Source organism: Sorex fumeus, unplaced genomic scaffold (genome assembly GCF_029834395.1).
Source record: "Sorex fumeus unplaced genomic scaffold, SorFum_2.1 ptg000123l, whole genome shotgun sequence".
Classification (NCBI taxonomy): Eukaryota; Metazoa; Chordata; class Mammalia; order Eulipotyphla; family Soricidae; genus Sorex; species Sorex fumeus.
In genome coordinates, this window is record NW_026606180.1 from 6,887,804 (window position 1) to 6,908,867 (window position 21,064).

The 21,064-nt window shown below is 61.6% G+C and overlaps 1 protein-coding gene across 1 annotated transcript; it reads right to left on the minus strand.

Annotated features, from left to right (window-relative positions):
• Positions 1-764: 764 nt before the first annotated feature.
• Positions 765-17,499, minus strand: LOC130044667 (unconventional myosin-Ig). Its single transcript, XM_056137285.1, has 22 exons — positions 17,384-17,499; positions 15,768-15,976; positions 15,586-15,679; positions 14,283-14,448; positions 14,062-14,115; positions 13,341-13,436; positions 12,547-12,666; positions 11,878-12,102; positions 11,629-11,774; positions 10,885-10,999; positions 10,616-10,786; positions 10,468-10,538; positions 8,677-8,751; positions 8,394-8,526; positions 7,658-7,824; positions 7,250-7,457; positions 2,863-3,086; positions 2,428-2,572; positions 1,826-1,930; positions 1,469-1,582; positions 1,149-1,303; positions 765-921 (listed from the first exon to the last, which is right to left on the minus strand). The coding sequence occupies exons 1-22, from the start codon at positions 17,476-17,478 to the stop codon at positions 765-767; spliced, it is 3,045 nt and encodes a 1,014-aa protein (XP_055993260.1). The 5' UTR covers positions 17,479-17,499.
• Positions 17,500-21,064: the final 3,565 nt, after the last annotated feature.

Genomic DNA, 21,064 nt, shown 5'->3' on the forward strand with positions numbered 1-21,064 from the left:
AGAGATCTGGAGGAGCTGGGCCAGGAAGCTGGCACCACCTTGGGCCCGGCTCCCGCAGGTACCAACAACACAGATCCACAAGCAGGTGCACAGGGCAGGGGGTGGCAGGGAGGAGGACTCTGGGCTGGTCTTGGAGGCAGCCTCTCCCCCACCAGCTGAGGAGGCCCTGCAAGGACAGAGGTGGCCCTGCCCGTTGTCACAGGGAAGAAACGATGAGTCATGAGGGCTGGTGGGTCTCGGTGGGTGCCTGAGCACTGCGGGTGCACGGAGCTGGGTGTGGCCCCAAAGACAGAGGGGCAGTAAACAAACAGGAACCAGGGGAAGCCCCAGGACCAAGCCCCAAAACCCAGGCAGCTGAGCAGGCAGACGCTCACCTCCTTCACACCAATGGGTGCTGGGGGGGGGATGCTGGCCAGGTGGGCTCTGCTGCCCAGTACAAGGGATCTGGGCCCACCACTGTCTGCGTCCAGGCAGCCCAGCACAGATGCTGTTCCAGGGCAGCTGGTCAGAGCCCACCTGGCTTGTGTCTGCCCAGCGCCTCCATGGGCCTCTGCCAGGATGGGACCAAGTGAGGGGCGCTGTGCAGCTGGGGCGGGACCGGCCACAGGCTGTGAGGACGTGCAGGCCCCAGGGAGGCCGGCCCGGCCCCTGCAGGCCCACCGACTCCTGCGGCAGGCGTGCTGGGGGACTCTGGGGCGCAGGGCCGCAGGGGGCACACACCCAGCCGGGCAGAAAACCAACGTTCTTTATTGAGCTGGGGCCACTCAGGGGCCCGGCCAGAGCAGGGTGAAGGCCCCGCGGGCGCAGCGGAAGTCGGGCTGGGCCTGCTCCGGGCCACGCTCCACCGATACCAGGCGCCTCGTCCCGCGCTGGCTCAGGGGGATGCAGTCGGACACGCGCACGGCCAGCGGGCGGCCCTGCCTGGGGACAGGGCGGCGGGTCAGGGCGCCTAGTGGGCCGGGGGCAGCTCGCCCCTGGGGACACGGGGCTGCAGAGAGCTTGCTCCTGGGGACGCGGGGGCCAGGATACCTTGCCCCTGGGGACACGGGGGCCAAGGCAGCTCGCCCTTGGGGACACGGGGGCTGGGGGCCGGGACAGCTCACCCCTGGGGACGCGGGGGCGCGGGGAGGGCAGGCAGGACAGCTCACCCCTGGCAATGTGCGGCCAGCACGCCCACCAGCTCTCCCACACGGTTGTCCTGTGGGGGCTGCGCACAGTGCAGACACACCACCAGGTCGTCGTGGCCCTGTGCGTGCAGCACCACCAGCTGGTCCCGCCCACTGGTCACGCTCAGTCCGGTCACCTGAGTGAGGGAAGGGTCAGGGTGCGCACCACTCCGCGTACACAGCCAGGACGGACGTTCTTCTTCCTTCCGAGCCCCCAGGACACACTCTTGCCCCACCCTGCGTGGGGGATCTGCAGAGGGAGCAGAGGCTAGGGGTGCGCAGGGAGTGGGGGGGACACTCACCTCATGGATGGGCAGTGCCCGCATCACGCGGTACCGCCGGCCGGGCTCCAGCTTGTACAGGTGCCGGTCAGTGAGTAGGAGCGCCCGGTCCCGGCGCTTGCTGAAGCGGTTCACCTGCAGGGTGGCCATGGGGGTCACTTGTCCACACTTGGGGCACTCTGTGGGGGTGGCCGGCTGCCCCCTTCCTTACCTCTGATGGCAGGAGTTTTAGGAGCAGTGGACAGCCCTGAGCTGGGGTTGCCCTGTTGCCCTGCGCCTGGTCCTGCCCACTGTCCCCTGGCCCTTGCCTCCTTGGTTCTGCTTGTCCCTTGCACCCCACCCTGGCCGTGCCCCCCCACCCTGGGGAGCCCTCCTCACCTTCCGGACGTGGCAGGAGAAGAGAACCGTGCTGAAGCCGTCCTTCTCCCTCAAGCTCCTCAGCTGCTGAGCAAACAGATCTGAGGCTGCAGGGTTGTCTGTGGCCTGCGGACAGAGGGACCAGCTGGCACAGGGTCCTCAGTACCCCTTGTGGACCAGCAATCGCCCTTCCCCTAGGGCTGACCCCGGCCAGCCGGCTGCTCCCCAGGCCTCAGATGCATGCCCATCCCCCTCTCAACCCCTGGGTCTCCGGGGGGGTCTTTGCTGCTGGGAGGCCCAGGCCCAGCAGGGTCAGACACGTTTCCACGCAGGGCCTGGGACTCACTCCCGCCACCATGGGCTCTGCCTGGGAACCGGGGGGCGTGCTGGGAGCGGGGGCTGCGCTGAGAGCAGGGTGCAGGCTAGCAGGGGGAACATCTGGAGGGCAGCTGTGAGCACAGCAAGGTTGAGTGAAGAGACCCTGCGACTGCAAGGAGCAGAGAAGGGCAGGACCCATGGACAGACAGACAGACAGACAGACAGACAGACAGACAGGAGGGAGAACGCAGCTGGGCTGGGCAGGGCCGCGGCTCCCCCGGCTCTCTGCAGCTGCCAACACTCACTGAAGACAAGTAGTCCTGGCTCCAGGCCCGCTGGCAGCCCCAGTCCGGCCGCAGCCCCTGCAGGGCACCCATGGCCGCAACCTTGGCTTTGATCTGGGCCACATCTGAAGGGGGGATGTTCTTGATCAGCTGCCACGCCCGCCACCTGCAGGGGTCAGAGGGCGTCGTGCATTCCTGTCCAGGTCCCGTGCATCCCATGCAGGCTTTGCCTCTCTGGGGCCTGCTGCCCCCTGCAGGGGGTCTCAGGGCCTCTGCCAGAGAACTCCCGCCCAGCACCCCAGGCCCGCTCAGAGGCAGTGTCCCCATTCCCGAAGCCCAGGCTCCAGGCAGCTCGGGGCAGGCACAGCGGCTTCTCCCACGAGGGTCCCTGTGTCCCCGAGGGGCTCCGATCCTGCTCCCCTTCACCCAGCAGACGCTGGCGGTCTGAGTGGTTACCTGCGGAAGAGCACCTGGCAGGTGTCCTGGAAAGGCTGCAGCACGGCGGGGGGCGGGGGCCAGACCATGTCCCGCCCATACAGCGGGGGCTGCCGCTCGGCCTGGAACTGCTGCTGCAGCCTGGCCAGGTGGGCGCGCACCTTGTGTCTCCGGAAGCAGCGCATGATGGTGTAGACGGCCCGGAGCCGCCGGCAGCGCCACCGGGCCAGGGTGCCCCGCCACGCCTGGGGAGAGGACGGAGGGAGCCCTGGGTCAGGCCTCGCTGGGCCCCACGACGCCCCTTCCCCTGAAAGCACTGCTTCTCTCTGAAGCTCTCCCTCACCCCAGCCTGAGACTCTGGCTACGTCTGGGGCTCTGCCAGGAGCAGGTCCTAGAAAGAGCGGTTCTCGCCACTGCCCTGAAGTTGCCATTCCAGGGCTGGAGAGAGTGCAGTGTGGATGGCCTTTGCCTTGCACAGGACCGGCCTGGGTTCAATCCCCAGCACCCCATACCATCTTCTGAGCCCTCCCTGAATCCAGAGCCAGGAGTGAGCCCTGAGCACTGCCGGGTGTAGCCCCCAAAAGAAGAAGCTGTGATTCCTACAGCTGGGCACCCCCACGTCCTCTGTGAGGTTGGGGGCACGCTCTCTCCTACAAATGCACCTGACCTGCTTTCGGCTGACTTTGGGCTTATAGGAAAAGTGAGACAAAAGGCTACCCCAGGGCGACCCAGAAATAAGCCCCTCCCAGGGACAGCAGCCTCGACTGGAAGTTGACAGGGCGTGGACACTGCCGGATGGCCCAGCAATGAAGCACAAACTTTCGAGAAACCCTGTGCTTGAGATCATGATATTGTGACAGATTCAAAATGGGGGGCTGGAGCGATAGCACAGCGGGTAGGGCGTCTGCCTTGCACGCAGCCAACATGGCCGACCTGAGTTTGATTCCTCCACCCCTCTCGGAGAGCCCGGCAAGTTACCGAGAGTATTCGATATGCCAGACACAGTAACAACAAAGTCTCCAATGGAGACGTTACTGGGCTCGCTCGAGCAAATCGATGATCAACGGGAGGGCCTTTACTTTACTTTACTCAAAATGGGGGGTTGGAGCGATAGCACAGCGGGTAGGGCATTTGCCTTGCACGCGGCTGACCCAGGTTCGATCCCCAGCATCCCATATGGTCCCCCCAGCACCGCCAGGAGTCATTCCTGAGTGCATGAGCCAGGAGTAACCCCTGTGCAAAGCTGGGTGTGACTCAAGAAAAAAAATACCAAAATGGGTATCTGGCTGTTGGTTTGGTTTGGGGGCCATACCCACTGGTGTTCAGGGGCCACTCCTGGCTTGGAGGTTGGGAGTGCTCCCTGCAGTGCTGGGGGACCATATGGTGCCAGGGATAAAACCCAGGCCTCCCCATGCTACAGCCCTTGGAACATCTCTGCTGCACCCAAGTCACCCCATATGTTAAGGGAGATAAATGAAACGTGTTGTCACTGATGGGTCTGGTACTTAGAGGGGTGTTTGGGATATTCCTTTCAGTTCTGGGAGAACCTGTCACAACTCAAGATGGAACCAGGGTCACGCCAAGAGCCTCACTCCAGCCCTCTGGGTTCCAGGTTTTTTAAATTGCTGTTTTTGGGATACCCTGGCAGTGCTCAGGGCTTACTCCTGGCTCTGTGCTCAGACATCATTCCCGAGGGGTCCAGGGGACCTCTTGCTGTGGTGGTGGTAGGACACATGCAAGGCAAATGCCTTAAGCCCTGCACTGTATCTGGAGAGGGAGGGGCATGGGGCGAGCTTAGTGATAGCCCTCAGGAGACCCGATCTAATTCCCGGTCCTGAAAAAAAAAGAAAAATGGTAAGAAGATGTCATATTTGGGGCTGGAGAGCGTTTAAAGGACTGGGCATATGGTTTGTGCAAAGCAGGAGGCCTGGGTCCCCAAGCACTGTCAGGAGTGAGCCCTGAGCACTGAACTAGGAATATCCCCCAAGCACTGCTGGTTGTGAGCAAAAACGAAACAAAAAATAATAAAGTAAAAAAGATGTCATGGTAACAATAGGGCACTGACCTACATATTAGATACTGAGATGTATTTTTTATTTTGTCAGTGTTAGAGTTCTTAAACTGCTGATGTGAATTTGGATCTAAAAATTAAAATACTAGTTCTTAGAATATGCTTCCTGAAATAGGGTCCTATGATGTGATTCCACACACACACACACACACACACACACACACACACACTCCTTTATGTGAATGTGGAGAAAAGGTGAGTACACAATCGTCACCATTTAAATCTTTCAGCGTTGCTGCTAAAGCAATAAAAAGTTATGGGGAGAGGTGGATAAGAACAAGATGATTTTTGAGCAGACGTTAAGGGATTTCAGCTCCTAAATAACCGGTTCCCAGGCTGGAGCGATGGTACAGCGGCCGGCCCGGGTTCCATCCTCGGCAGCCCACGTGCTTCCCTGCTACTAAGCTCCGAGTCCCTGAGCACCGCCGGGTGTGACCCCCAGACCAAATCAAACCAAGCGTTTGTATTCCAGGCACCAGGCGGCGCTGTGGGCGCGGGCAGCGGCGGGTTCTCCACTAGCCCTGCTACCTGCCCAGTGGAGGACAAAGGAAGGAAGCCAGAGGCTCCCAAATTCTCACGCCTCCAGATCTTGTTTGGAGCCCCTCGATTCGCCGCAGCCTGAAGCTGGGGACCACGGAACCAATGTGACCTGGGAGGCACCCACACTTGTTGCCTGAGTAGCGCTGGGGCGGCCCCTACTGTCCCCAGGGTTCCTGTCCACCCTGGACGCTCGGTGCCCAGAGCTCACACCCCTCCCACCCGTTAGCGGAGCCGCCCCGCCCCGCCGCGCCCCGCCCCGAACCACCCCGCACGCCACGCCCCTTCTGGCCCCGCCCACAAGACCGCATACAAATGCTTGAGCCTCCGGGCCCGCCCACAAAGCCCCGCCCACAAGGTCACTTACCTTTGCTTGATTCCTCTGGGCCACGCCCACACGCCACGCCCCCTTCTGGCCCCGCCCACAAGACAGCATACCAACGCTTGAGTCTCTGGGCCCGCCCATAAAGCCCCGCCCACAAGGTCGCGAGAACCTTTGCTTGATCCCTCTGGGCCCCGCCCACACGCCACGCCCCCTTCAGCCCCGCCCACAAGACCGCATGCCAATGCTTGAGCCTCTGGGCCCGCCCATAATGCCCCGCCCACAATGTCGCGTACCTTTGCTTGATCCCTCTGGGCCCCGCCCTCACGCCACGCCCCTTCTGGCCCCGCCCACAAGACCGCATACAAATGCTTGAGCCTCCGGGCCCGCCCACAAAGCCCCGCCCACAAGGTCGCGAGAACCTTTGCTTGATCCCTCTGGGCCCCGCCCACACGCCCCGCCCCTCCTAGCCCCGCCCACAAGACCGCATACAAATGCTTGAGCCTCCGGGCCCGCCCACAAAGCCCCGCCCACAAGGTCGCGTACATTTGCTTGATCCCTCTGGGCCCCGCCCACACGCCACGCCCCTTCTGGCCCCGCCCACAATACCGCATATCAACGCTTGAGCCCCTGGGCCTGCCCATAAAGCCCCGCCCACAAGGTCACGTACCTTTGCTTGATCCCCCTGGGCCCTGCCCACAAGCCACGCCCACTCTGGCCCCGCCCACAAGACAGCATACCAACGCTTGAGCCTCTGGGCCCGCCCACAAGATCCCGTACAGTTGCTTGATCCCTATGGGCCCCGCCCACACGCCACGCCCCTTCTGGCCCCGCCCCCAAGGCCGCATACCAATGCTTTAGCCTCTGGGCCCGCCCATAAAGCCCGCCCACAAGGTAATTTACCTTTGGTTGATCCCTCTGGGCCCAGCCCACACGCCACGCCTCTTCTGGCCACGCCCACAAGACAGCATAACAACGCTTGAGCCTCTGGGCCCGCCCATAAAGCCCGCCCACAAGGTAATTTACCTTTGGTTGATCCCTCTGGGCCCCGCCCACACGCCACGCCTCTTCTGGCCACGCCCACAAGACAGCTTACCAATGCTTGAGCCTCTGGGCCCGCCCATAAAGCCCCGCCCACAAGGTCGCGTACCTTTGCTTGATCCCTCTGGGCCCCGCCCACACGCCACGCCCCTTCTGGCCCCGCCCACAAGACAGCATAACAACGCTTGAGCCTCTGGGCCCGCCCATAAAGCCCCGCCCACAAGACAGCATACCAATGCTTGCGCCTCTGGGCCCGCCCACAAGATCGCGTACCCTTGCTCGATCCCTATGGGCCCCGCCAACAGGCCACGCCCCTTGCGCCCCGCCCACACACCGGTGCTTGCCCCGCCCCCTGTGCCACGCCCATGCGAGTCTCGCCCACGGCTTGCTCCGCCCCGGGCCCGGCCCTGCCCCGCCCCGCCCAGCCCCCCCCTCACCTTCTGCAGCAGCAGCACGATGATGGGGATGAGGCGGGCTCTGCTCTGCTCCAGCGTGACCAGAGTTCGGGGCGAGCGGATGAACAGCTTGCTGTGGCCGAAGGCCACGTCGTCCTGTAGCCCATGCTGCTCCAGGAGGGCGGCCACGGCTGCCCGGTCGGAACCCAGCAGGTGGTTGGGCCACGTGTACTCACAAGTCATCTTGTACCTGTCACCGCAGGACCCGCAGAGGATGTGAGCCCCCCGGGGTGAGCCCCCCCTTGGCGCGCCCTCCGGCCCATCCCTGGCCGCACCTGCCCTACCGGCCCCTGCCGCCCCACCTGGCCCAGCCCTGCCGCTGTGCTCCGCCTCCACGCCCTTGGCTCACTGGCCTCTGCCTCTCGCAGGGACAGGAGAGGGGGTCTGTACCTGAGCAGAAAGCGGGAGTAGGGCTGGCGGGAGGCAAAGCCGGCCCTGCGGACCCTCACATTCTCCAGCAGCCCCAGGTACGTGACCTGGTGGCAGCAGTGACTCTCATCCAGCCTCTTGGCCACCTTGTCTTCGTTGGGCTTGATACAGCGAACATAGAAGGGCTCCTGCCAGGGACAGGACAGTGTGGGCTGGCCACTGCCGCAGGCCTGGAGCACTGGGACAGGAGAGCTGTGCGCAGTGGGGAGGAGGGGAGCTCAGGGTGGTGGTGGAGCAGGGCCTGAGGCTGGGTAGCGCAGAACAGGCCCGCGAGACCAGTCGGTCTGGGAAGCTGTGCCCACCCATCCCATCTCTCACTTCATAGGCTCTCAGGCTGTCCTGGGTATTGTCCAGTCACCCTGGCCCCCTGTGGCACCTGCCTCTTAGCTTCCTAATACAGTGCTCCTATCCGGTGCTCCCACCCAGGGCTCCTTGCTCAGTGCTCCTGCCCAGTGTTCCTGTCCACATGCTCCTGCACCACTGAACAAGCTTATGGCTTCCCCTGTTGTCCCTGTGACCCCAGGGCCATGACCCTCAAACTCAGAGCAGGAATCCCTAGACCTCACCAGAAATCCCACAACCAGATTCTGCTGTTCCCACCGTGAGAGGTGTGAGTGCAGCACACTGGGTGGCCACAACCTCCCCCAGGACACGCGGTTGCGGGTCAGGCAGAGACAGTGGCTCTGGGAGGCCATACCTTGGAGGCCAAGTTCTCCACCAGGGCCACCATGGAGTTCTTGAAGAGCGTGCCTGCTGTCAGGGGCCTCCTGGTCACCTCAGTGATGTCCTGCTGCCCGTCCGGCCACATGGCCCGCACGATGGGGTCCTTGCTGTGGACACAGGCTGCATGCCCAGCTGCCCTGCCTCAGCCCTTGAGGCCCCATGGCCTTTGGGCGGGGCTGGGGGGTGGGCTCAGAACTGAGCGGCCTGAGCCTCTGGCCTGCAGCCACCCCTGTTGAATGCAGCGGGTGCCCCGTTACCTGTTGTACAGGAGCCGCTTGAAGTCCTGAAAGAGGGAATCTCTGTTCTTGTCGATGAAGCCCTCCACTGAGTACCTGCGGGCACAGGCCTGTGAGGGTGTCTGCGAGCCCCTTGCCCCACCTGCCCGGCTCTCTCTCCCATGCTCCCCTGAGTCACCCGCGCTCCCAGGGAGAACACTTCTTCCAAAGGCGCACTCACGACGAGTTACTTGAGCTCTCTGTGCTTGCTGTGCCAGGCCAGGCTCAGCACCGTTTCCATGAGTCTCGGTGACGGCCACCGGCCGCACCTCATGAGCACTGAGGACTCAGACTCCACTGCCTTGTTCCTCGCTAGAAAGCTCAGTGCCACAGTCTAGGTTCTACTTCTGGCGGGCTCAGGCAGCTGCCCGGACCTGGCTCCAAGGAGCTCCCACCTCCACCCCATAGGATCTTGGGCCCCAGTGCATCCAGTGACTTCTGCGTGGGAGGGTGCTCAGACTATGGACTGGTGAGCAAGCGTCTGAGCACGACCACAATGGGAATGTGACAAGAGCCTGTAAGAGCACTGCAGTGAGAGCACCGTGATCCCTGAAGCACGGGAGCACCACAGCTCGAAAGCGCACACACAGACATCCAGGGGTGAGCAGTGCCACTGGCCACCAGGACAGCAGCAGGCGACTAACTTCAGGGCTTGCATGTGGGTCTGGTCAGCAGATCTGACCGACATCCTGTGTTCCGTTCATCCCATCCTATTCTTCTGTTCCTTTGTTCTGTTACTGGACCACACCTGGTGGTGCTCGGGCCTCTATGCTCAGGCTCTGTGCTTAGAGCTCACTCCTGGCTCTGTGCTCAAGGAACACTACTGGCAATATTTGTGGAACCATATGCAGTGCCAGGAATTGAAGCGGGTTGACCGCGTGCAAGGCAAACATCTTATCCACATACTACCTCTCTAGCCCAGATAAAGATCTTTATTTGTTTACTATGATCGGTTATTCTTTTTGCGTTTTGGGTCACACCTGGCGATGCACAGGGGTTACTCCTGGCTCTGTACTCAGAAGTTACTCCTGGCGGTGCTCAGGGGACTATATGGGATGCTGGGAGTCAAACCCGGGTCAGCCGTGTGCAAGGCAAACGCCCTACCCTCTGTGCTATCTCTCCAGCCCCCTGATCTATTATTTTTTGACCATTTCTAAAGCTGCCCGGGGATCAACGCAGGCCGGCGGCAAGATTACACACACCTTATCTGCACTAGCACTGTTTTCCAGGGGAACACTTTTATTAAAAATCTATCTTTTATTCTGGGGTCATGCCCAGCAGGGCTCAGGGGTTCCTCCTACCTCTGTGATGAGGAATCACTGCTGGGAATGTTCATGACTACATGTGGTGCCAGGGATGAAACCGGGGTTGGCTGCATCCAAACAGCACCCACTCCGTTATCTCTATGACCTGGACAGGTGTTGTGTCAAGTTCCCCCAAAGATACACCTGCACTTGAAACTACTGTTTCAAGGGTCACTCCCTGATTTTTCCCTTGCGAGTCCGGTGAGGGGTTTGATTTCTGTGTTTTCGGAAGGGGGTGGGGGCGGCTGCGGACCGAGTGGGCAGGGAGGGCTCTTGCCTTGCTCGAGGCCGACTGGGGTTGGAGCCGGGACCCCCAGATGGAGCAGCCGGGCGTAAAAATTCCTGGGGTAGACAGAGCCAGGGCAGAAGCAAGCGCTGAGCACAGCCGGGTGTGGCCCCCTCAGGAGAGCGTGGGAGGGGGGCGCAGGGGTGCTACCCCTCTTCCACCCCCTGCCCGCACCCGCCTTACGTGACGTCCCCCGCGTAGTGCTTGATGCGGAAGTCCCGGCCGAACTCCATGGTCTTGTCGGTGGGGCACAGCTGTGGGGCAGCACAGGTGAGCAGGGTGGGCGCGGCCCGGGCCCCGCCCGCACCGAGGGCGCGCGGCGCGGGCGCACCTGGCGGCTGCAGTAGTGCGGGTGGTGGCGGTGGTGCGTGTCCAGCGTCTGCAGGAAGAGGCGGTCGGTGACGGTGCCCGCCGTGCAGCAGGCCTCCTCCAGCACGGCCAGGATGCCGCGGTGCGGCCGCTCCACCAGCTCCACGATGGCCGCGTTGTTGAAGTACTCCACCTGCACACAGTGAACCGAGCCGCCAGCACCTCCTCGCGCGCCCCGTGCGCCCCCCGTCCCACCGACGCCCCGCCCGCGGCCGCCCCCGCCGCACGCACCGCCTGCCAGGCGATGCCCTCCCGCTCGTACTCCTCCTGCTCCTGCTTCAGGATGAGCTGGATGAAGAGCTGCTGCAGCTTCTCGTTGCAGTAGTTGATGCAGAGCTGCTCAAAGCTGTTGGCGGGCCGCGCCCAGCAACGTGCTTCACTGCACTGGCTCTGGCTCTGAGGATTCCCCCCCTCCCCCACCACCACCTCCCTCTGCCCCCGCCTCTGCTCACACCCTTCAAAGCAGTTTTGGGGGGCTGGAGCGATAGCACAGTGGGGAGGGCGTTTGCCTTGCACGCCGCCAACCCGGGTTCAGTTCCCAGCATCCCATAGGGTCCCCAGAGCACCGCCAGGAGTGATTCCTGAGTGCAGAGTCCTGAGCATCGCTGGGTGTGACCCAAAGAGAAAAAAATAAATAAAAGGAAAGGCTCTCTTTCTCTCTCCGAAGCAGTTTTTGGTTTGGATCAGGTGTTAGGGCCACACCGACCGTGCTCATGGCTTACTCCTGCCTCTGCACTCAGGGATCACGCCTGGTGGGGCTCGGGGAACCCTGGAAAATGTCAGGCATCCCTCACTTAAAGGGAAGTGAGCCCAAGATTTTGTCTTCCTGGTCACCGCCAGGTGGACAGCACAGCATGAGGCATGAGGCAGGGAGCAGTGGGGACAGTCCCCAGGAGCCTGTTCCCTTCCCAGGGGCACTCCTGAGAAGAAGGGGGCCCTAGTGGGGAGCGAGTGGGGGTGTCCTTGGTCACCCACCTGTTGACTGGGAGCACCTCGAAGCCGTAAATGTCCAGCACACCGATCACCGTGTCCTTCCCGTGGCGCCTGGGGTCCCGGTCCCGAGGCTCCATGACACCGTTGATGCGAGCCACGACCCACTCGAAGAGTCGCTGGTAGATAGCCTGCGAGGACGCCAGGAGCCTGTTACCAGGGCTGCATCTGGCCCTGACCCCTTCGGGAAGGCTGCTTGGGTCCCACCAACCCTGCCTCCTTCTCCCGGAAAACCTTAGCACAGGCATCGCGGGCATAGCTGGCCTCCGCCGACGTGTGGCCCTTCTCAATGAGCTCCCGGCCTCCCGAGGCCACGGTGCGGGACAGCAGACAGCGCAACAGCATGTCCCGGGGCGTGGCGGTCAGCTCAGCCACGTGGTCCACCAGCTCCTCTGCCGCCACTGCCACATGTCCTTGCTCTGGCCCGTCCTCTGCCGTCTCCACAAACTCGATGTTTCCCTGGTGAAGGGAAGCGTGAGGGGACTGGGCTCCCTGCTCCCTGCTGGAGGGGTGGAGGAAGGGAGGGCAGTGCAGGCGGGCAGAGCTGCCTTAGACAGCCGAGACGGGCCCGCGCCTTCCCCAAGACCCCCGGACTCCTGACGGATCCCACTGCATGACTGCAGCCGCGTTCTGCCCCTCCTGCTCCTCCAGATCCCGCGGACGAGAGGCTCAGAGGCAGCGAGTGACCCGCCAAAGCCACCCAGCTCCGGAATGACAGAAGACGCTGGCACACCAAGCACAGCCTCATCGCTGGGCCCGACATGCCTCGTTCTGAGCAGGAACGAAGCTCAGGCCGGAGCCTCAGCCAAAGCCATTGCATTTTCAGCAGAGGGGAGCTGACCAGAGGCCTCCCGAGGCCGCTGTCTGTGCAGTGGGAACGCCCCAGCCCCCTTGGCGGCTCACCAGGTGCAGTATGGCAGCCAGGACCCGGCGCACGGAGCACACCTCCTCTGCACTGAACCCAATCACCCGCATGGCCTCTTCCACCGCCTGGTGGTGGCTCCTCTCATCCGTGTCCAAGGCCTGGGGGCGAAGGGACTCAGCACACCAGGGCCAGACTGAACCCCAATCCCTCTGTCCCCGCACTGACCTCCCCCCAAGACCATCAGTCAGGGCCCCAGACGATGCCCCGTGAACAGCTGCCTTGTGCCTGCACCAAGACTGCGGGACAGGGATGGATCAGCCAGGCTCACAAAGAGCTCAGCCCCGCCCCACCTACACTGAGCCCCGCCCCAATCACACTGAGCCCCGCCCCATTCACACTGATCCCCGCCCCCACCTACACTGAGCCCCGCCCCATTCACACTGAGCCACGCCCCCACCTACACTGAGCCCCGCCCCACTCACACTGAGCCCCGCCCCCACCTACACTGAGCCCCGCCCACTCACACTGAGCCCCGCCCCCACCTACACTGAGCCCCGCCCACTCACACTGAGCCCCGCCCCACTCACACTGAGCCCCGCCCCATTCACACTGAGCCCCGCCCCAACCTACACTGAGCCCCGCCCCACTCACTGAGCCCCGCCCCACTCACACTGAGCCCTGCCCCCCTACACTGAGCCCTGTCCCGCCCACACTGAGCCACACCCCCACCTACACTGAGCCTCGCCCCACTCACACCGAGCCCAGCCCTGCTCACTCTCGGCCCTGCCCACCTACACCGAGCCCTGTCCCCCTCACGCTGAGCCCCGCTCACACTGAGCCCCGCTCCCTGGCGGGTGAAGTTGTACAGCGCAGGATTTCTCTGCAGGTGCAGCGCTCGCAGCTCCTCGTCCTCACACCCTCTCAGCATCTGTGGGACCATGGCACCCTCAGTTAGGGTCCCTGAGTGCCGGCTGTTCCTCTACCTCCACCACTCGCCCCTCCCGGGCATCCAGAGATGGTGTGGACATTGCCAACGAGCTGGTAGCTCTCACTTTGGAGATCAGAGTCCACTGGAGTGAAAAGCTGTCTGACACAGCACCCAGTGGTTCCGACCCATATTTGGCTGGTTCTGACCCCTCTCCAGGAGAAACAGGCTAAATGCCCCTCTGGAACAAGCAGAAAGAGCCCCCAGTTGTACCCAGAGCTACCATCCTCCCCCTCCCCCCACATGGTCTTAGCACCCCCAAGGGGGTGGGGGTGCCCACACTGGGGAACACTGGTACTGAACCCAGTCTATAAGAACCCACATCAGGGGTCATGCAGTGTAGACACTGTCCAAGACCAGGTAGAAGCAACTTTAGCGACTGACACAGCTTCAAACAGGGGATCAGTCTCACTCAGTGGATCTGCCAGTGTAGACTTCCAGCATCCTCAGAGCACCCACTAAGTGAGCCAGACCTGATTTAGACGCAGGTCAGTCATGGCGTAGACACAGCCTCAGTGAAGCTGGGTAGGGAGGGTGGTGGGGTGGCCCTGCCCCCCATGTAGCCTACCTGGTAGAAGGAGTGGAAGTTCCTCTCCCCCACGTGCTGCTTGAGGACCCGGGACTGTAAGGAGAGGGGGCGACTGAGTGAGGCTTCCACTGCCCCAAGCACAGCAGGAGGCCGGGGCTTGCTGGGGAGTCCTGGGGCCCTGAGGAGGAACTAAGTGCGGGTGCCCGGCCAGGACACTTGCCAGGGACCTGGGCATGGCAGGGGCTGTGCGTCATGCCCACCTTCTCCAGCAGGTAGCTGTGGATGTGCCCGCCGATGGGGTCCCCTTTGAAGTCAAAGTTGATGTCCATGTACTTGCCGAAGCGGCTGGAGTTGTGGTTGCGGTTGGTGCGTGCATTGCCGAAGGCCTCCAGCACGCAGGTAGACTTGAGCAGCACCTCCTTGACCCTGGACGGTGGGGGCGGGGGACTGTCATGAGGCAGGCCCCTTGCTGTGGGGATGCAGCCCACTCCAGCCCTCTCCGTGTGAGGACCTGCAGTCTGCAGTGGCCTTCACTCGGCTGCCCCGCGCACCCCAGGGACAGGGAGCCTTCCTCACAGATGCTTGGAAATGTTGCTGCCACACAGCTGTGAGGCATGAGCTGGTGTGAGGTGGTGCGAGATAGTGTGAGGTGTGAGGTGTGGGCTGGTGTGAACTGGTGGGAGGTGTGAGCTGGTGTGAGCTGGTGAGAGATGTGGGCTGGTAAGAGGTGTGAGCTGGTGTGAGGTGTGAGCTGGTGAGGTGTGAGCTGGTGTGAGGCGTGAGCGGGTGTGAGCTGGTAGGAAGTTGAAATGGTGTAAGTTGGTGTGAGGTGTGAGCTGTGAGCTGGTGTGAGGTGTGAGCTGCTGTGAGCTGGTAGGAGGTGTGAGCTGGTGTGAGCTGGTGGGAGGTGTGAGCTGGTGTGAGTTGGTGAGCGTTGTGAGCTGGTAAGAGGTGTGAGCTGGTGGGAGGTGTGAGTCTGGTGGGTGTGATCTGGTGTGAGCTGGTAGGAGGTTGAGATGGTGTGAGCTGGTGGGAGGTGCCGACCCCAGGAAAGCTTCTGCTTCCCAGTACCTCGGCGCCCTCGTTCTTTCCTGAAGGAGACTGCCACCAACTTGCATTCCTTCTCCCCCGAGCCCCATTTCATCCCATCTCCACAGGAAGTACTATGTCCCCACGAGTCCCCATGTGTAGGACAGAAGGACTCTGATTTCCAGATTCATACTCTCTACCCAAACCTCCCGCCTACTGTCCGGGGCCTTTGTAACCACTGGCCAACGCCCCTTCTGTCGGGACCCTTGGGAGGGACTGCGGCAGCACGGCACCTTGGCAGGGAGGTTTGCAGGGTCCTCAGGGGCTGCTCTGGGCTCGGAGCTCAAGGCAGTGACCAGGAGACCGTGTCGTGTGGGGTCGCACGCCGTGGCATGCAGGTGCTGGGCTGCCGGACGCTGTCCCCAGATGGCCGAGCTGCCTGTTCCGAGCATGTGGCGCGCCCTGGAGCCTGTGGGCAGCCAGCGCCCTGAGCCTCACCTCTCCACCTCGTCCCTCTGACGCCCTGAGCCTCACCTCTCCACCTCGTCCCTCTGGCTGGGGTTGGTGACTGCTGCGATGTACTGCATGATGTGCTTGCTGGCCTCCGTCTTCCCTGCCCCGCTCTCCCCTGGGGAGGAAGGGTGAGATCAGTGCCCCCGCCTAACCCACACCGGCTCGGTCCCCTCCCTGGCACCAGGTGAGGCGGCTGGGCGTACCTGAGATGACGATGCAGGTGTCCCTGGCCCGCTGCTTCATGGCGCGGTAAGCAGCGTTGGCCACCGCGTAGAGGTGGGGCGGCCGCTCGTATAGCTCGCGGCCCTGGTACCGGGCGATGGCCTCGGCTCCGTACAGGGGCAGCTCCTCATAGGGGTTCACGGACACCAGCACCTCACCGATATAGGTGTAGATGTGTCCCTTCTCAAACCTGCCAAGGAGGGCCGGGCCTCAGCACTTGGGCCACCCACACAGCCAAGCCCCGCGGCCTGGACACAGGGTCCCCCGAGGGGCTGAGAGCCGAGAAGGGGCAGGGCTGACTCCAGTCTCCCAGGTGTCACTGAGGTCTGAGCTGGTGCGAGTCTACTGCACTATTGGGTGCCCGCCCCAGCACAGAGCCGTGTCGGGGCCCTGTACCACAGGGCACCTGACCCCTCACTCCGTGAAGGGCGCCCTGATATCACAGGACCCCTCTCTCTATGAGAGGTGCTGGTAGCATAGGCTCAGCCCCTCACTCTGTGAGGGGTGCCCCAGTCACAGGACCCTGACTGCTCATTCCGAAAGGGGACCCCTCAGTCCATGGTACTCCGACCCCTCATTGTATGAAGGGGCCTTGGCCTGAGGCCACCGTGGGAGCTGACGTGCAGGGGCTAGGACAAAGGGTTGGCAGGGCTGTGGGGGAGAGAGAGCTGGCAGGGGTGAGGGGAGCTCAGAGGGCTGGCAGGTAGGGGCGGGCTATGACTTGTTTCCGGTGTGACTCAGGCGGGGACCCAGAGGCAGATCCACCCAGCCACACCCAAGTGCCCAAGGGGTGCAGCAGTCACTGCCCCACCCCACCCTTTGCCCAGATGAGGTGACAGCAGGGGCCCTGGGCTGGTCCCTCAATCGCTCTGCCTCAGTGGGCACTGCCGGATGTCCCCTTGGTGCTCTGGTGCTCTTGTGGGCTGACTGTCGGGGGTTCCTCTTCCTGTGCCCGCCTCTGATGAGGGAGACCGGGGCTCTCTCTCCCCACACCCTGGACACTGCCCCTGGGTCCTGCTCTCCCATCCTGGCTGGGCAGCAGCGAGCCCCCTTAAAACAGGAAGGTCCTATCAAAGCTACTTTGACAAGTGCAAAGTAAAACCCTGCCTGGCGCTGGGCCTACACACCGCAGAAGCTAGCTTGGTTCCAGTCCGAACCTGCCCCGCACCCCACAACATCAGTCTTGCTCGGGGAGTCCCAACCCCAAAGCCTGCGTGTGCCCTGGGCTTCCCCTGGCCATCCGAGATGGGGCCACCCTCACTGCTCTCCATTCAGCCCTGCTCGCTGCCTCCTCAGTGGTGAATCTGCCCCATGTCACTTCTCCCAGTTGTAACCAACCCCCAGAGCGTCACCCCAGCTGTCCATCCAAAGCCCGGGGGACACTTGGCAGCTTCATCAGACTCAGCCCCACACCTGACAGACCCTCGCCTGTCCAAGACCCTGGCACCCTCCTAGTCCTGACTGAGGAGGAGGCAGAAGGAGCCCTGCGGGCAGGAGGGAAGGGCTGGGGAACCCGTCCTGCCCACCAAACCCCATCATCTCAGAAAGGGCTTGCGCGGTGCTGGTGACGGTCATGGGGAGGCCGTGCCCTGGCTACCTGGCTCGGAGGTTCTTCATGAAGTCCTCCAGCGTCACCTGCTCCAGAAGCACGAAGTCTGGCTGGCCACACTCGGGCCCCTCCTCGGCCTCCATGGCGCTGGCGGGCTGCGGGCGGGAGAGCGTCTCTGCACTCACTCAACCTCCCTGCACCTCCCCGTGCTGGGGGGAAGCAGGAAGTGGGTTCTGGCGGGGAGAACCCGCCCTCCCCTTTAACCACAAGCCCTCCCTTGGGACTCTGACCCCAGCTTCCTGGGTCTGCAACCGGCCAGACACGAGGGGATGCTCTGAGGCTGCTGTGAACCCCGAGGGCCACCCGCACCCCAGATATTCAAGCATTCAAGCTTCCCAACCTTGTCAGAAATCTGTATGACCAGAAGGAAAGAGTATTTGGCCTGTGCCATAGTCAGGGGGCGTGGTGCTGGTTTAGCTTGTGGCCGACCCTGATCCCCAGCACCGCAGAGGGTCCCCGAACCTTGCCAGGAATGACCCCTGAGCCAGGAGCCGGCTCCAAGCAAGGTGTCGGATATGGGCACGCCACCCTGCCAAAAAGCTTCCACTGCCAAAGCAGCCCTCTACACAGGTTCTGGGGGTTAAAGACGATAAAGAGCTAGAAGATGCCAGAACTGAAGCCTTCCCGCTAAAGTGCCTGAGAGTAACCCAGAAGCGCCTCCCACACGGCCCACCAAGTGTGCTTTCCGGAGCCCACCAGCCGTGATCCTGAGCACCTGTGATCCTGTGGCCCCAAATCTCCCTCAACCCCCCAACAAAATAAATTCCTGCGGATGGCTCCATACCTTGGAGTGGAAAGGGTTTGATTGTCCAGTGAAGCCTGACCAGGCACTAGCACCTTGAGGGGTCACTGGATGAAAACTCACTCCCGCCAGGAGCTGGGGCTAACACCTCTTGGGGCTCTGGGATCCAATCTGAGTCATTTCATCCACCCAGGCCTGGTGACTTCTTCTGTACCCCCAGCTTTTGGGTTGGTGATCTTTTTTTTTTTTTTTTGCTTTTGGGGTCACACCTGGCGATGCACAGGGGTTACTCCTGGAGGTGCTCAGGGGACCCTATGGGATGCTGGGAATCAAACCCGGGTCGGCCGCGTTGAAGGCAAATGCCCTACCCGCTGTACTATCACTCCAGCCCCTGTATTGGTGAATTTTTAGGGGGCCACACTAGTGATGCTCAGAAACCATATAGGGTGCTGGGGTCAAACCCAGGAATCTCCACTCTTCCTTTACAAAACATTTTCAATATCATTTTTCCAGAGCGACTGACCAGACGACAGCTGCGCCCCCAACAGTGGTTCCTCTCTCACCGCTTCCCGACAGTGAATGGAATTCATTTTCTCACTGCAACCCTGCCAAGTCTTCCCAGTCCTTTGGGTAGGTGCCATTCCTCTGATGTAAGATGCGGGGGACAGATTGAGGGGCACTAAAGTGAGGGGACCCCGTGATCCCGCAGCGACTGGCTGCAGCCCTGTGCTGTCTCGGGCCACTCATTGTCACTTTAATTTGGATTTCCCAGATGATCGGAGAGGGGAATCATCAAATGCCTACTGGCTGTCCTCGTGGGGAAGTGTCTGTTCACCGACCTGCTGGGCTGATGATTTTTGGTTTTGAAGGGATTTCCAAATCTACACAGAAAGTGGGGGAACCCTCCCCACCCTTGCACTTCCCTTTCTAGAGGGTTTCGTCCTGTGTGGATTAAAGCAACCCTTAATGAAACAGACCTGGAGAGGTCCCAACACCGAAAGTTGAAACCAGAAACAATCAGATGGGTATGAGTCAGGTTCTGTGGAGGGGCAGGGGGTTTCCACCTGAAATGTCAGGACCTTTCTCCTGAGGGCAGTGGGTTCGAGAGCTGCTGTTGCCCTTGAGCCTAAATGCACCCGGGACAGTGGTTCCGCCCCCCCCCCCCCCCCGACAGCTTGCGCAAGATTTACTGCCCACAGCGGCGGCAGTGATGATGTCACACCAAGAAGTCCTGTGGGCAGGACCTCGGCTCCGTCTGCGCCCCCAGGTGATGGGCAAACAGGGCAGAAGGGGACCCCCACAGTTCTCTCTCTCACCTACATCAGTTTCAAGGTAGTTCCTGGCCACACTCCAGCCCCAGTGTGGGGTGGCAGCTCCCGAACCCCCAACCCTTCTCTGCCCCGTTACACTGATTAGAGGATTCACGTTTGACAGTTTGGCTCCGTCTCAGGCCCCAGGGTAGGGCAAGACCTCACCAAGACCTCAGCTCAGGCTGAGAAGCCTGTCTAAAGTTGTCTGCCACCCCCTTGCCCCAGATCAGGTTTGGGTTCGCGGTTCTGGGCAGTCATCATGGAGAGCAGCCCCTCGCAGGGAGAGGCTGCACTTTCCTTTTCAGTGTCATCGGTCTGGGCGTGCAAGGGACTCGGGGGTCCCTACAGGCTCCGGCAGCTGAGCTGACCTGGGACACGGTCACAGAGATCATGGCGTTCCTTTCCTAAAGTCCCAGGCCAGCGGGGTCGCAGACATACTTACTGTCAGCAGCTGTGGGTCCAGGCTGAGGTGCCACCAACAAGTCTGTGCTATGCTGAAGGGAACAAGGGGCAGGAAATGCCACCAACCCAAGGGACCCACGACCCGTCAAGAAATCACCCAGAAGCAGTGTCTGCCACGTCACCCAGACTCCAGCTCTCAAAGGTAGAGGAACAGGAGACCAGGAAACCCCTCCGTTTGGCCGAAACTCCATCAACGGCGGCACTTTATTCTCCTCTATGTAACACAGAACCAGCCCGAGACAGGGACGCAAAAGGCACTTGCCTTGCATCCTGCTGACCCTGGCTCGGTTCGTGGCCCTGGAAGTGAACCCCTGATCAATGCTGGTTGTGGCCCCCTTTCCCACCCCCCCAAAAGAATGCAGCCTGAATTGAAACACAGCAAACACTTTTCTGGGAATGTGGCTTGGCCGAGGAGAGCGTGTCTTCCCTGGGTTGGATGCCAGCAGCACACATCACTGTATCACTGTCATCCCGTTGTTCATCAACTTGCTAGAGCGGGTACCAGTAACATCTACATTCGTCCCAGCCCTGAGATTTTAGCAGCCTCTCCTTACTGGTCTTCCCAACACTGCCATATTGGAGGTTCTTTCAGGGTCAGGGAAATCAGACCCATTATTGTTACTGTTTTTGGCATATCGAATATGCCACGGGGAGCATGCCAGGCTCTGCTGAGAAGCACACATAGAAACCACTTAATCCAGAAATCCTTTGCCACTCATCCAGAGGGGCTGGAGTCCTGGGAAGGAGGAGGCAGGTGAGAACCTGGAGACAGAGAATCCACCAGCCCCACACAGCCCATTCCAGAGACCCACAGCACGCCTCCTGGTGGGCAACAAGGAGGGCTGTTGTCACCGCAGAGTACAGGCATGGACAGCTGCCTCATTGTCTGTCACACCCTCCCTGGGTTACCCACGTGGGCAGCACAACCCTTGATGTGGGATTCCTCTGATGCTCTGTAAAAAGAAGAAAGAAAAGTGAGAAAACTGGAAACACCTTCCAGGGCTGTTGTTAGTAGCCAGACATAATAAATTTTGTCACAGACGCTGAGTGTCCCTATGGCCACCTCTATGAGCTGAGGCCTGAGATGGACGGCAGGGTACATGATGCTGCCGGCAGGAGAGACTCCCCAGGCAAGAGGCAGTGAACCAAATCCCA

Coding starts and splice junctions, on each gene's coding strand:
- LOC130044667 (XM_056137285.1), bottom strand. CDS start 17,478: ATGGAGGCCGAGGAGGGGCCCGAGTGTGGCCAGCCAGACTTCGTGCTT. Junction 14,116..14,282: donor ACAGCTACCTGCTGGAGAAG/GTGGGCATGACG, acceptor CTCTCCTTACAG/TCCCGGGTCCTCAAGCAGCA. Junction 10,787..10,884: donor AGGGCATCGCCTGGCAGGCG/GTGCGTGCGGCG, acceptor CACTGTGTGCAG/GTGGAGTACTTCAACAACGC.